Source organism: Carassius auratus, chromosome 7 (genome assembly GCF_003368295.1).
Source record: "Carassius auratus strain Wakin chromosome 7, ASM336829v1, whole genome shotgun sequence".
NCBI lineage: Eukaryota > Metazoa > Chordata > Actinopteri > Cypriniformes > Cyprinidae > Carassius > Carassius auratus.
The window spans coordinates 9,142,695-9,157,412 of NC_039249.1; the positions used below are offsets into that span (position 1 = coordinate 9,142,695).

Consider the following 14,718-nt stretch of genomic DNA (forward strand, 5'->3'; position numbering starts at 1 on the left):
TTCTTCTTAGTCCAGGCCCTGGTTTAATCTGTGTGTGGAAAACTGGCTCAAAAAGCATTTCTCATTTGAGCATAAACTTTACACACTTCTGGTTACTGTTAATAGGTTACTTATTTAATATAATTTTAAATACAATATAAAATATTATTTTGTACAATTTAACATTTTGAATAAGAAAATAATGTTAAATATTTTTTTAAATCTTAAAATAATGAAACAAATATTTGACATTTATTGAGTGCCAAATACCATCCAGTCTGTGCTCTGAAGTGACAGCTAAGTTGTTAATGAGTAAGTCAGTGATGCAGTTGTGAAATTATGACTAGGCCTTACTCATGTTAATAATTCAGTCTCTCAATATCCAATATCCAATATTTTTAAAATAAAATGCATGTTAGAAAGGATCTGAAAGTTAAAATATAAATGTGACATAAGTTACAAATAAGAAGAAATCTGGATAAATAAATGTCTTTTAAGCTGTTCATAACAGCATGCATGTAATACACCTTACAAAACTGTGAGTGCAAAAGATGTCTCCACTTACTTGCATTTAATGAAGTTGATGGCTGTAATTGTGTGTCTGGATGGGTGTTTTCATGTGTGCTCGTGAAAAGAATGAGGGAGAAGGTGATCTGCTCTGTCATGAGACGCTCTGTAATAAGGTCTGGTTCGAGGAACAGATGGACATTATTTGAGAGACAGAACTGGAACTAAATGAGTGTAATGACAAGCCAATTGCTTCAGTAGAGCAAGAGTGACGTGAAACTAATGGAGGAGGAGAAACGAAAGGACAGAGGTGGAACAGTGAGAACGATGGAAGGGCTGACCGTGACGGAAAGACATAAATCATGTTTGCAAAGTAAAGAGAGAGTATTACGGAGAAGAGAAAAACAGAATAGCAACAGGAAAAAATTTGATAGAGAAAGAGAGAAAGATTAACAACATGGGGAGAGAGGAGAGGAATAATTTGCTGATGGATAGATTCTCAGCACATCCATTACACTGTTGCCTGTTTCTAAGACGTCACACATTTTCTCCAAGGACTCCTCGTGCGCTTTCCCATCATGAAAGGCAATTACAAAACACCCTAGTGGAAAAAGAGGCTGATTTTCCACCGTGTTAACATCCCTTTTTCTTGTCACTGCCGTTACCAGTTGCCTAACAGCTGTAATATACCGTACAAACAGTAAGTCACTTAGGATTTTATTGTATTCATTATTTTGAAAAAAATTAAAATTAAATTTGAAAGTGTTGTTTAACAGTTAAAATTATATATTTTTGTAGTATTGTTAGATACTGTATTACATTATTAATGGATATATTTTTACAGTGCACTTTTCCACAAATATATTAAACAACACAAGTTTTCTGCATTGATAAAAAAGCCATCCTTTTAATGTATTATATTACACATTAAATGCTTAAAACAATCAGTTTTAAGTACTTTTCATTTCAAACTTTCAATTCATAAATCATCCTGTACTGTACTCGTGAGGCACAGAGGAACAAGTACATTCTTCATGTCTCTGACATCAGCATATGTTTAAGTAATGAGTTCAGCAAGTTTGTTTCACTGTGCCTCAGGCACAATATAGTTGTGCAATAGCTTAAACCGATTTAATTTGTTGAACAAATAGTTTGTTTAAACAAAGCTGACAACTCCATTATGGCTAATACAACATCAATCACCAAAAAATTAAGTCTTTCTTTATCGCCACCATCTTTTCTTTTCTCTCCAAACCTCTTTAGATATCTTTATGGCTCTCTTTCCAAAAACAGCTGCTCCCAGTAATCCCGGAGCTGTCTCACTGCTGTCTCATGGCCCTCACAAAACTGCTTTAAATCTGCCCACAGAGTCTGATGCATATAAATATGAACCAAAACCAAGCCTTGAATCTCACTTTTCACACTGTTCAGGTGAGCTGTTAGTGCCTTCTTTGCTAAAGAAGTGTCTGTCCCGTACAGGTCAATATTAAAGCGTAGAGACCCTCCGTTAAAGGGAATAGGATAGGGAGGTGTGTGGAAGCTCATGAACAGGGGTTTCCCACCAGAACCATCTACAAACCACGTCAAGTTTCGCCTTGCCAAGATCTGAAGGTTACTCTCCATGAGCTTCAAAGGCTGCCAATCCTGGATGATCGCACCGCCTGGAAGCTGAAGTCTAGAAGACAAGTCTGAATCCAAGAGAAGGGTCTTAAGGGCTTCCAAGTCCTTTACTGGCACTAAAGGACTGCTACTGTTAGACTCATTTGACACAACCAGTTTGTCCTTTAGACCTGAGACAAAGCTATCAAAACCTTCAGAATCCCCCCATAGGGAAAGAACGGCCTGGATGATAAAGACACAAAGAGAAAAAAAAAATACTGTTAATTTTAGTGGTATCACTATTACTATTCATAGCTTTCATGTGACGTCACGCCCTTATAGAAAAGTCAACCTGAAGGGCAAAACAAGGCTTTCCTCCACTGACTGCCAGCTCTTTTTTTCTCTAAGTATGCAGTAAATATAACAAAAGTAAGATGCTGATAATACAGACCAAATTCAGTATACTGATGATGTATACTTTGTACAGGCAAGTGGATGAACCCTGTATAGAGTATGCATCATCAATAAGATGTGTACTGAATAAGATCTTTTAATGTCATTATTTTAATCAATTTTAAGTCATTTTTTCACAATGAACATTTTATAATGTCACGCTGTTTTTAATGATTGAAATATTGCAGAAGGTGCATTATGTGCATTGCAAATGGCCAAAACTTTTTGAGGACATGTGCATTTTGTTCACATGTCTTCATTTTATTATTTTGGAAGGTAATCTAAATATTTGTGGATTGGAAGGAAAGATATGGGAAATTAAAAGGCTTGTGCTGCAGTTCTTTTTGTGTTTTGCCCTCCAGATCTTCGACCGGTCAGATGACTGAAAACTATCTATTAGTGGTATGGATGAAAAGGTAGTGAGAGGAAGTAAAGAAAAAAAAGAATAATTTAAAACAACTATCAAAAATAATAGAGAAACAAAATGCAGATTGCAAAGCATTTTGATTAGTAAACACTTTTTTTTATGAATAACTTACATTTGCAGCTGATTTAGAACATATTAAAAGACATGATAAAGGTATGATGCTACAACACGTTTTCCATTTAACTATTTAATACTTTCCATGTGTTTGTTAATAAATTAGGTGTCATAAATTATTTATTTAGTCTATTGTTCATTATTGTTCACTATTGTTAATTGTTCATTAATTTTTGTTCATGATACATTAAATAAAGTTAATTTATAGAACTCCCTTTTCCAGTTTTAACTCACCCGTCTGGCCAGAAGCCTGAACTTGCTCAGTTTTTCAGGCCCTGGGTCATCTCCTCTAGTGAGGCGCTTGGTTTTCACATTAGGGTAGACCTTCTTTATGTAGCCATCAACAAATCTCTGGATCACTCCGGCCAGACCACAACCCCTTTCGTTTGGACACACTCTTAATCCCTCAACTATTACAGTTTCACCTCCATCAACCAGTAGGCCTGACTCCAGAGCCACCTAAAGGCACACAGGAATAATTATTGCAAAGGTTGAAATAACTGGCACCAGTGTGATTATGATTGCGATCATAAAATATTATGACAGCAAATTCCAGTTTGCAAAAATTTAAGCAGCATACAGTAACACTGTTTTACATACTGGAAGCTGCAGGAGTAATCGATTTTCCTTTATCTTTGAGATTAAAAATATTTATATACTATTTAGAAAGTAATGTTAGTTAACAGAAAGAGAAAAAGTCCGTTTTTCTTAAGACTCAATATAATAATAAAAAAAAAAACATGCTCCTAGTAACTTAATGGAGCTTCAGGGCAGCCGGTAGAGGTTTAGTAGTGTTCAATATAATACTAATGATAGAATCAAACAATTACACTGGCGCTGCTGGCCTTATCTGACCACCCTAGACTGAGTATATGAAGAGCAAAACTGTCCAGTGTTATAAATGTCAGATACTGCATTCAGGTATATGGGTCATAATGAGTCAATCAATTATGTGCACAGCAGAGAACACACAAATTGATGTGGTTCATTTAAGCCACAAGATAAAATGTTGTCTTTTTGCGAACTGCAAGCATGGAATTTCTCGATAGACACATCATGATTTACTTTACCCATTAACTTTTTCTTATCATAACAGTTAGTGCTTTGAATAGTCCACTGATTATAAAACATGTTTATGTTAATGTCATTTCTTGGACATCCTATTTTCAGTTTATAACATAATATATATGTTTATTACAAAGTAAGTGTGTCTACTTGCTAAAATCAAGGTAGAACTGAAAAATTAATGCAACAATCGTGCAATTTAAAAATGACAATATTTCCTTACAGATTTTGGCTGAGGTTCAAATTTAAAACATTTTCCTCTTGTATCTCTTACCAGCTTCCTATCTCTCCGGGCTATAATAACCACTCTTTCTGGCTCAGTCATCCAGGAGTGATAGCGATGTGGAAGGTAGTCATTGCCACCATATATGTCTTGTGAGATGGCCATCACGTCATCGTAATCCTCTGGTCTGGCCAGACAGAAGGTCAGTCCATCACTTTCACCCACACAGTGTGAATCCATTGTTACTTCTGCATGGATTAACTGGATTGTAAAACACAGATATTGTATGTGTGTGTGTGTGTGTGTCTAGTTCCAGTTAACAATTAAACAAACAGATTAAAACAACATTATATAAAAAATATAAAATACATAATTGTATTATATATATATATATATATATATATATATATATATAAATATATAAAATGTATAAAATGTATAAATTAAAACCATAATTTTTATCGATTGAAATTATTAGCCTAAATATTTAATCAGATCTACTTAGCCTATGTAGCAACAATTTATGAGACCATTTAATTATATTACTATGGATAAAATTAAGCAAAAAGTTATATATATATATGATGACAGTCTACTACTAAGAAACAGCAATTTGGTCTTGCTATGATCATGTGATTGCTGAAAATCAACTACAAGCAAACATCCTACTTTCAAAAACACATCATAAGCATGACTAAAATAAGTTTAGAAGCGACTTTAGCCTAAAATATCTTCATAAACTAAAACCAGAAGATTTCTTCAGTAGTGTAGTGTTATGATAGGAAATGTGTTGGGAGTCTGCAGGACTTACCGCGGCGCGAGGCGTACTTGTATCGACAGTCATGTGATTTTGGCGTTGTGATCCAGACATTCACAATCAGTATGTGACAGTACAGTTTGCCTCCTCGGCTTAGCATGGACTTTAAACTCTTGCAGGATTTTAGTACTGTTTAAAATGTCCAGCCTTTAAACAGTATGGACATCTTTATTTTGGTTAGCTAACAAGTAATGCGTCTGATCTTTAACCGTATGTCAATAATTATACATAGTGGGTACAAAGATCTCTCCTACGTTTACGAAAACATTTCAATATCATTTAAGAGATAGACACATTAGCCTTCTCGAGATATGGAATGAAGCCATTTCCTAAGAGTTTTTCTTTTCAATAACAGTATCGCAGCCCCACCAAGCGGGTAGAAGGCGACATTGCTGTTTTTTTTAATAGGCCTCGGTTGAAAGATAAAAATGTTGTGGAAACCTACAACGGCGAGCACCAAGTATAAACCAGAACAAGAGCTAGATATCGGAAGTGCATAACATACAATAAATAGCACTGATCATATTTTAAGATAGGAACAACAGAATTACAAAAAGAAAAATAATAATTTGTTTAGTATTTTTTTTTTACTTTCTCTCTTTCTCTTTCCATCCTGGATAGTGAAACTATTCAAATAAAATGTATACCATGCAGTTTTAGTTTCAGCAAAACAATAATAAATGAAATGAATTGCAGCAAAACTATAGAAATGATTCAAAATTATTTTTGCCTTGAAAGACTTGACCCATAAAAAAAGACTTGAGACTTGCATGTCTGTTAGATTCCCACAGAAAAGTTTATTAATTTTTGAAAACATGTATTTATCTTAAACTAAAAACAAAAAAATATTAATTAATTTATTTTAATATTACATCAAAATATTAAGTCATTATTTTCTTTATATAATGCATTGCAGTCTGCTTTAAGCTATTTTACATTACACAAATATGACAAGGTTCCTCAAACACTCTGAAAAGACTGGAAACTAAAAACTACTGAGATGTTGTTCAGTAGTTTCTGTTGTTTCTGGCCTCGAGGGGCTGCCCTCCACATTTCGTTGCGGTAAGGGACTCTGTCCTAGCAGGTGATAGACATGTCCTTGATCAGTCACGGTACCTTGTGTCCAGGGTTTGGGTTGACCTTGGTAAGACTTCCACAGCCGGCCATAGAAAATGTCTTTTTTGATCTTGGCATAAAGTTTTGAGGGGTCAAAGCCATTCGCAGAACTTTGAGAAGCTGGTGCATCATCTGATTCTTCAGCAAATGTCTAAAATGAGAGATTTACTGTTTAGAATGGTTTTATTATTATTATTATTAAAATGTGTTAAAGCAGTACATACTGTATAAATCATAATGTTGCCACAAACAAGGGTCATGAGAATTGGCAGCGCTCAATCTTTAACCACAACCACGCACGTTCTTAAGAAAATAACAGGAAACTGATATCTTAAATGCAGTCACGGACTATAATAAAGTGCATTTGACACTGAAAGGAAGTGGCCCAGTTAAAAATTCACTATAATGCAGTTCTCACACTTTTACTCTGCAGTATTTTTTTGTGAATAGACACATTTAACATTTATAATGGTAGAATATGGACCATACTCATCTAAATGACAGGAAATGTAACAGTAAAATGGTTTTTTAAAAGTGTATTATTTATTTAAACTTCTTCTTTATAGCTGTTATGTCTTACCTCAGCCGGTGAGTCTGTCAGGTATGTCCGTATTTTAAAGGACTTCCTCCTGCAAGGTCAAATTTCCCATGATTTTTCAGTTTGATTTTGTAAATATGTATAAGAGCTTAATATACAGGTTTGGCTTTGTTTTGGTCTCAACTATATAAGTATAAAAATATTAGGCTTTTACTGTTTTGTGTAAATATTTGTAAGATGTGACCTCTACCTTTTACAGCAGGTTTTTCTGCATAAATAGAAAAGGATGGTCAGGATAAAAAGGGAGAGAATAGTTCCAATAATCATTGCACCCAAATTTCCTAATATTCCCAGCCTTGGTTCTGGTTCCACATATGTAAAACCTATAAAAAAAAATAAAAAAAAGTCACACAAAAAAATCAAGAGTCCCAAAGGAATGGCAAGGTATGTATAGGACTACATGTGTACACTTTACCTTTCTTTACAGACGTGTTGATACTGATATCAGTACAGTGCTCAAGTTTACCCGAAGGAAATGTTATGAATGCACAACAGATCAGCACACTATCATTTGATGCTACTTCAATGAAAAGGGATGACGATGGATGAGGAGAGTTTTTGTTCTGGAGCTTTACTTTAGTCTTATATTCTGGCATTATGTGAATTCCAAAATGTGGGTGATATGTGCCCAGTTTCGTGCGATTCGGGCCTTTTAGCATCTCCCAGTTGATTTGTGTCATGTTTTCGTTCCCTGAGAGGACACAAGTAATGGTCTGGCCATCTCCATCTCGACTGTGACTAATAGATACACCACTGTTTGATTTGCCTGTTAAAGAACACAAATGAAAACACACTGAGATGTTATATAGATTATTGAGACAAAATATAAACAATACTGCATTATGAATGCTTAGTAAAGTTTGTTTAGTGTTGTTACTGATGAAGAAAAGTTATTACCAGTAAGTCTTTATGATTTAAAAACTTATTTACTGAAAACAATAATGCATTACCTTCTTTAAACATCTGAAGCTATTATGGAAGCTTTTGTTTTCAATTTAGCTTCAGAAGTGGTTGCGGCAATTTATATACTGCCCTCAAAAATGCTTTAGAGACAGCAGCTATGTTTGGAAGCGAAAAAAGAAACTTGCGCTACAGTAAAAATAAAAAAGGTAAAGAAAAAAATTTTCACTCAGTATCAGAATGCTTCTACATTTAACATTTGCAAAAGAAAAAAAGAAACAGCAAGTAATTGAATTGGAACTGAATTAGAAAATAAATATTTTCTTGTCAAATATACTACAATGATCTTACACATTTTATTCGCAACTTGGAAAAAACCTAGTTGTTTTGTACAGTGTGTTTAAATTTATTAATCTTTGAAAAAAGAAAAGAAAAAAAGAAACCATCTGTGCAAATTAGTTGTCAGAATCAGAATCAGAATCAGAAAGAGCCTTATTGCCAAGTATGCTTGCGCATACAAGGAATTTGTTTTAGTGACATAAGCTAAATCAGAATCAATCAATGTGAATTCTAAAAGTGAATCACAGGATAAAATTAAATATGCTATAAAAGTGACCCATTAATGAAAAATGTATAATACTTTATAATATGATAATACTCAGGTACAATATTAAGTAATATGATAATCATGTGGTCGATGATTTGTTTGTGTAAGATGTTATCAGTGAATGTGCAGTTAGTAAGACAGCAGTCAGCAGTGCACGTGAAGCCGTTGGCTTATGCTTGTGTGAGCATATGCATGGAATCAGTATCAAGATGTCTTGATTTACCATAGAATCATTTTTTTGTCATTCCATGGCTTAAACTGTTCTTTTTCTGAATGTATCAAAGAAATTTAGCATCGTCTGCTCGAACTAAATAACCACAGACTTTTTGGTTGTCTATACGCTTTTTAAAATACATTATGAAAATGTTCTGTAGTTAATTCACACAATATGCACTTACCTGATTCCAGGAAGGCAAGGATGAGAAGAGCGCAAAGAGAGTTGCTGCTCATGATTGTCGAGCTAAACCAACATAGGCTTTCTCTAAATGCCTGTTTCCTGCTTTGTCTGTTATTTTTTTGTTGTTGTTGTTTTTATCCTGTTGTTATACTGACTTCACACTAGACTTCTCTACCAGTCAGTCTTACCATCAGCTAAACTGAATGAGCCTTAACTTCATCGTCTTTCTTTTTTTTTTCTTTTACTTTTATTGCCAACTCAGTCAGATCTTTGATGTCTCTAAGAAGGAAATGACGCTTGAACGTGGGAGTTTCCACCAAGCATATCTTATACTCAGAAATGGCACCTCAAGTTTAACAGTACAAAGCAAGTAGTGTATTATATGATATTTAAAAATGAATATGCCAAAACTGTAAACAAAGTCATGCTCACCACATAAGCTTAAAAAACACACGCTAGAAAAAAAATATTACAGGTTGTAACTTTTACATTTTTCAGGAAATGGAATCATTTAATGGAAACTGCAAGGGCTGGCCATATCAATGGAAAGATCCAAATATGTTAATGGAAAATACACCGCCTTTTATTCTGACAGGATACATTTTCGAACTGTAAGTGATATATTGCTGAGCCAGGAGATTAAACAATTTTACTACAAGGTGATAACCGAAACGACCGGACATGCACACACACATAAGCATCAAGCTAGGACTGTGTCGATATTCTAGAGCAGTGCTCGCTTGTTTTGCCTTATGCTCCCCACAGCCCCAAGACTGGCAGTAAGACCTATTAACACCAAACCATTAAGAAGTTGCTTGTAATCTTTGATGTCATTTAGTATTATCACTTGTGCCTGTAAAATTGCCAACACTCCAAGCTTGTAGAAATACAATTTTAAACTCAGAAGTATATTTACTTGGAATTGTTTGACATTTTTACATGGATTCTTTGAGTAAATGTCAAAGTTATGATACTGGTGTTCCCATGATGGGGTTCCCGTTATTTGAGTTGCATTTACACTGCTTTATGGTTGCCTTTGTTTTTAGGTTTAACAACTTGCTGTTTTGTGTCATTAACAATATATAAATACTTTAATAATAAGTCATGACTCTTTTTTTATGTAATTCGATGTTCCTGTTTCATGTCTCATTCTCATTATGCAATATTATCACCAAATCTTCGATTTAATCATCTTGTCAACTTGTTTTCTTTCATTTTTAGCACAGGTTTTGTATTCCTTTTCCAAAATGATTGACTGTAGGTGAAAGACTGACTCACGGTATGTTTTAATTTCCACAGAACCGGTATTAAGTCACTGGGGTATATTTGTAGCAATAGCCAAAATTACATTGTATGGGTCAATTAGTGATTTTTCTTTTATGCCAAAAATTATTAGCATATCAAGTGCTATGATGCATAAATGATGTATAAATCTCAATTTCAAAAAATTTACCTTATGTCCAGGGACACAAATTTTAAAGGAAATGAGAAAAAGTATGTACTGTATAAGGAAATGATTAGACATTAAAACTGTACAACACCTTTATTTTGTAGCAATACTGTAACACTGAAAAATGATGCATGTATCTGTTAAAAGCAATGTCATTAACTTGACTTGATGAAGACTGGATTGCATTTTAGGAGCCATTCAAATATTTCCTGTGAGTCTTGTTTGCTTAGAAATTAGTAACTAACTAGGGGTCAACTATACAAATACATCCATGTTCCCCCATTTTTTAATTTTTTTTTATTATCAGTATGTAAAAGGTGCTCATATGACAGTGTTTAGACCATGCACAATTTCCAGCAAGAAAAGCAGTCCTCTTAGCGGGTCGTTTAGTGAGCGTGTAGGTCACTTTGTCCTCTTGCTATACAGCCACAGTCATTACTCTCCTAAAAATGGCCTTGGTCCTAATTTACACTCAGTCCACACCATGTGCTCTGTTGCTCGCTTCTCTCTCTCTTCTGCTTTCTTACACAGACACACATACACATTTACACACAAACCTCTCCCCTTTTCTGACCCTCAACAAATCCATTTGAGTTGTTTATGAGCCATTAACATCTGCTCCTCTTAAAGACTATTCAAAGCCTTTGGAAAAATCTTTGGAACCCGATTGTCTCTATGCCATAGGAAGATTTGAATGAAGAACCTAGGATGGGTGCATACATTTACTCAATTCCACATTCATTTTGGTCACTCTGATATTGTTGTCATGTCTATTAAAAATGCTTTCAAGATTCATAGCTATGTGATTAAGATTCATCTGATCAAGATTGTGCTGTCTTGTATTGTGCTTAAAATAACATCTAGAATAACATAGTAAACGTCGTCCTGTAGCTTTATGCTTTGTTCCTTAATCCTGTCTGCTTGATTATTTTCATTTCTATTTTTATTAGACATGTGCGTCCTTTTTCTGTATCCTCTGCTTCTTCCTCTGACCCATTTTCTCTCCTACCGTCTCTCTATTTCTCCACCCCTCCCCCACTCCCATCTGTCAGATGGACAGGTGTACATAAAGAGGTTCGAGCATTGTGGGTGACATGTGATCCTATACTAACAAACAGTTTATTGCAGATATGTTGCTGTAAATATAATTTATGCAATGCATAACTGACCATTTACTGCCACACAGATGTAGATACATTACTACTTTAACTGATAGGTTTTGACAAACATTCTAACCACTGTCAATGTAATGTTAAATTGAAAACATCCATGCACTGCATTGGACTGCACTGTAAGACATTTGCTGACATTTGTTTTCATCTGCAGTTATATATAAACTTACTCACAATACAGATAGCTCTTATCAAATTGTATAATATCTAACATATATATATAATACATGAATGCAAAAAATACAAATACATACAAAAACATGAGCATGTGTGTGTGTATACATGTATTCTACTTCATATATTTATATATATATATATACATATACATATATATATATATATAGTATATGTGTGTGTGTGTGTGTGTGTCAGTTAGAAAGACTGATATAGCTACACACACTTATTAACCTATGTACTATTTCAGTCTTTCTACTTTGTGTGTGTGTGTGTGTCTGTATTTACACTGGCTTATATTTATTCGCAGAGGAAGTGTTGCATAATGCGTCCATGTAACACCATATCCATCACCCTACCTTTCTATATTCTGTGGCTCTGAAATACAATAGCATGTGTTTTGTATGTACACTGAAAAGAAAGATGAAGCCAGCTTGTGTGCACAATCCAGTTTCCCCCACCTCTTCTCCTTTAACCCAGCCTGACTTCAATATCCATATGGCATCTTACACCCTGAACCCCCACCCCCACACACAAACACTGACCTCAGCCCCCATCTACACTGCATTTTATTACACTGCCATACACTGTGCTTCCCATCCCCCTCCGCTGCTCTGCATAGCGAGAAATAAAGTTTGGGTAAATTCCACTTGGATGTTGTATAGGCCATTGCCATTATATAATTCACAAAAGACCTTGTCATGAATTGATTTTATTCATTCATTCATTCATTTTTTTTTGTAAGTACATGCAGTACTACAATTTTTGCAACTGTAATCCCACCTTATTTAGTATTATTTAACCTAGTATTATGAAGGTCAAATATGATGATTTTATTTTGATTTGAACACCTCATTAATGTTTTGGACCAAATGTTCAATATAATTGCAATCATAAAAACAGAAAGGATAGGTGATTCTTTATTTGTATTTTTTTTTGTGCCACATTCACATTATTTTGGGGGGGGGGGGGGGGGGGACACTCAGAAAGCAAGTCAAATCTGTTTTCTCTTTTCTCTTCATCGTAAGATTACAGACATTAATCAAGCTTCTTAAGTAAACACACACACACACACACAGACACGTCAACTTTCAACCAATTATAATCCAGTGTTTCTGATTATTCTCTGGCATCTTAAATGTCACTCTTATTGAAGCAACCATGTAAGAGCAAAAATATCAGGAATTAATTGATTGAGTCGTGATGTCAGAACTCATTTTATTTAATCTCACCTTGATTTACTTAAGTGTATTAGAGTGCATTGCATTTCTGAAATGTTCATTGTAATCCAAGAACAGGTGGCATGGCTTTAATTCTTCAAACCTATCTTTAGCAGCTGTCAATCTCTCTCTTTCTTTTTTCTTTTGTTTAAAGTAGGCTTCCGCCATTTTTACCAAACATTTGAGACATTCCCATTGCCCTTTATGTGTTTATTAAGAAATGCTCAACAATAAGACACTCTATTGTTCTTGAGCAGCATGCTAGAGGTCAGTAATGTGAGGCTGCAGAGACAGCTGCGAAGCATCTCACGTTCTCCATTTGTCATTTCCTGATACACTGACTTTCATGGGACTGCATTTGATTCACTTTTCTTACACTATAATGCTCTTCTCTTTAGCAGCATGTTTGCTGCTTACCAAGCCTAAATGTTTTACATGATGTGCTGGCAGGGTTCTCTATCATAGAATGGTGTAATTGTTTTATGTGTAACAGTGGGCCCAAGGACACAGTCTTATATTTTGAAATGGTTAATATACTGTCACCGTGCAGCACAGGGTTCATATTTTGCGTGGGTTGATTTTTGAGTCCATCAATAAGACAATAGCTCATTAAAGATCTAAAACCCCATCAACAAAATCCTTATGGTACAAAACCACACTTAAACAACAAACCTGATTAGTAGCCCCACCAAGCATTCTGAGTTAAAGCAATTAGAAGGCAAACCTGCAGTTGTAAGGACTTTCTTCTTGGTGACTAAGGCCTAGCTTGGCAAGCATTGTGTATTGTCAGCTGCTTGTCCTGGTATTTGTCTGTAATGTGTGTATTCTGTGTAATGTGTAGGTCACTTTGAAAGCATCTGCTGAGTTTTCTGATAATACACATTGTGATGCATATTTAAAAAAATTCATAATAATAATGTATGCTCTCATTTTTTCAGAATAACATTCACTTCCTTTTTTCTTAACACTTTGAATTCATTCTATGCCTTGTTTGTTTAAAGGGTGTTTTAGTTTTTTTCTTTTTTTTCTTTCTTTTTTGTTTTTTTCTTTGCTTGTTTGTTTATTGCTAATTGCAGTACAATATACAGTTAGGTCAACACACACACAAATATCTCTAACACTAAGTTTGGATTAACAGTTGGGAAAATAAAACAATTATTCTAATACATCAATTGAAAACATCACTTAGCGCAAAACATCTAAACTATGCTATTTAGATACATTTTGTTCATTCTGATACTGCATTGCAACTACAGCAAGTGGCTAAAGCCTCACCAGTCCTTTTACAAATTCATTTGATCAACAAAGTGTTAGCCACAAGTCTTATGAAGCTGTTTGTTATCTGCCACATTTTCAGTCTTGCAAATGAATTACCGCATTACATCTGTCGTCATTAAAAATAGAGCTCATAACGCTTACGGTGTTACAATGGTAATGACAAACACTCTGACAACATAAACACTAGTTAAAATGTTAAAAATGTTAAATGATTATGCACAAGGTAAAGTAATACAACAACACAACAAAGGGTTGACATTAACTAAGAACCACAAAAAGACTGCAGTGACTGTTTGTTTTCCATCACATATTGCAGTCATAAAAAAAAAATCTCCAAAAATTCCAAGGATATACATAATTTCAACATTTTGGGTCTGGTCAAAGACTGTGTCTCGAACCTGTGGTTTTGGGCTTTTTTGTAAATGGCAGAAAGTAAACATGACTTCTACTGCATTCAGAATGTGATATTTGGGATATAAGTAGAATTTCTCGCCACACTTGACAGCAGAGACCAAGCTCTGAATTTAGATGTTATCTAGATTTTTACATAAATTATTTACAAATTGTTTAATGTTACAGAAAAACAAACATTTACATGCAGTAAACCTGTCCTATACATATT

General features: G+C 34.5%; 2 protein-coding genes across 3 annotated transcripts; both read right to left on the bottom strand.

Annotated features, from left to right (window-relative positions):
• Positions 1–1,186: 1,186 nt before the first annotated feature.
• On the bottom strand, positions 1,187–5,498 carry nat16l (N-acetyltransferase 16, like). 2 transcript variants are annotated; one of them, XM_026267074.1, is made up of 4 exons: positions 5,179–5,498; positions 4,419–4,615; positions 3,314–3,538; positions 1,187–2,328 (listed from the first exon to the last, which is right to left on the bottom strand). In XM_026267074.1, exons 1-4 carry the CDS (start codon positions 5,282–5,284, stop codon positions 1,756–1,758), a joined length of 1,101 nt encoding a protein of 366 aa, XP_026122859.1. In that variant the 5' UTR covers positions 5,285–5,498; the 3' UTR covers positions 1,187–1,755. The 2 variants fall into 2 exon arrangements, with proteins under 2 accessions (XP_026122859.1, XP_026122860.1); XM_026267075.1 differs by having other exon boundaries at positions 4,419–4,628; positions 5,179–5,266.
• Positions 5,499–5,961: 463 nt separating this feature from the next.
• Positions 5,962–9,110, bottom strand: si:ch211-196f2.6 (immunoglobulin domain-containing protein). Its single transcript, XM_026267077.1, has 5 exons — positions 8,804–9,110; positions 7,314–7,664; positions 7,089–7,221; positions 6,881–6,929; positions 5,962–6,451 (listed from the first exon to the last, which is right to left on the bottom strand). The coding sequence occupies exons 1-5, from the start codon at positions 8,853–8,855 to the stop codon at positions 6,170–6,172; spliced, it is 867 nt and encodes a 288-aa protein (XP_026122862.1). The 5' UTR covers positions 8,856–9,110; the 3' UTR covers positions 5,962–6,169.
• Positions 9,111–14,718: the final 5,608 nt, after the last annotated feature.

Excerpts from the sequence above, each read along its gene's own strand:
- si:ch211-196f2.6 (XM_026267077.1), bottom strand. The coding sequence starts at position 8,855 with ATGAGCAGCAACTCTCTTTGCGCTCTTCTCATCCTTGCCTTCCTGGAA. Across the intron at positions 6,930-7,088 it reads AGAAAAACCTGCTGTAAAAG|GAGGAAGTCCTTTAAAATAC; the intron begins GTAGAGGTCACA and ends TTGACCTTGCAG. Across the intron at positions 6,452-6,880 it reads TGACAGACTCACCGGCTGAG|ACATTTGCTGAAGAATCAGA; the intron begins GTAAGACATAAC and ends CTCTCATTTTAG.
- nat16l (XM_026267074.1), bottom strand. The coding sequence starts at position 5,284 with ATGCTAAGCCGAGGAGGCAAACTGTACTGTCACATACTGATTGTGAAT. Across the intron at positions 3,539-4,418 it reads CCCGGAGAGATAGGAAGCTG|GTGGCTCTGGAGTCAGGCCT; the intron begins GTAAGAGATACA and ends GTGTGCCTTTAG. Across the intron at positions 2,329-3,313 it reads TCAGGCTTCTGGCCAGACGG|GCCGTTCTTTCCCTATGGGG; the intron begins GTGAGTTAAAAC and ends TTTATCATCCAG.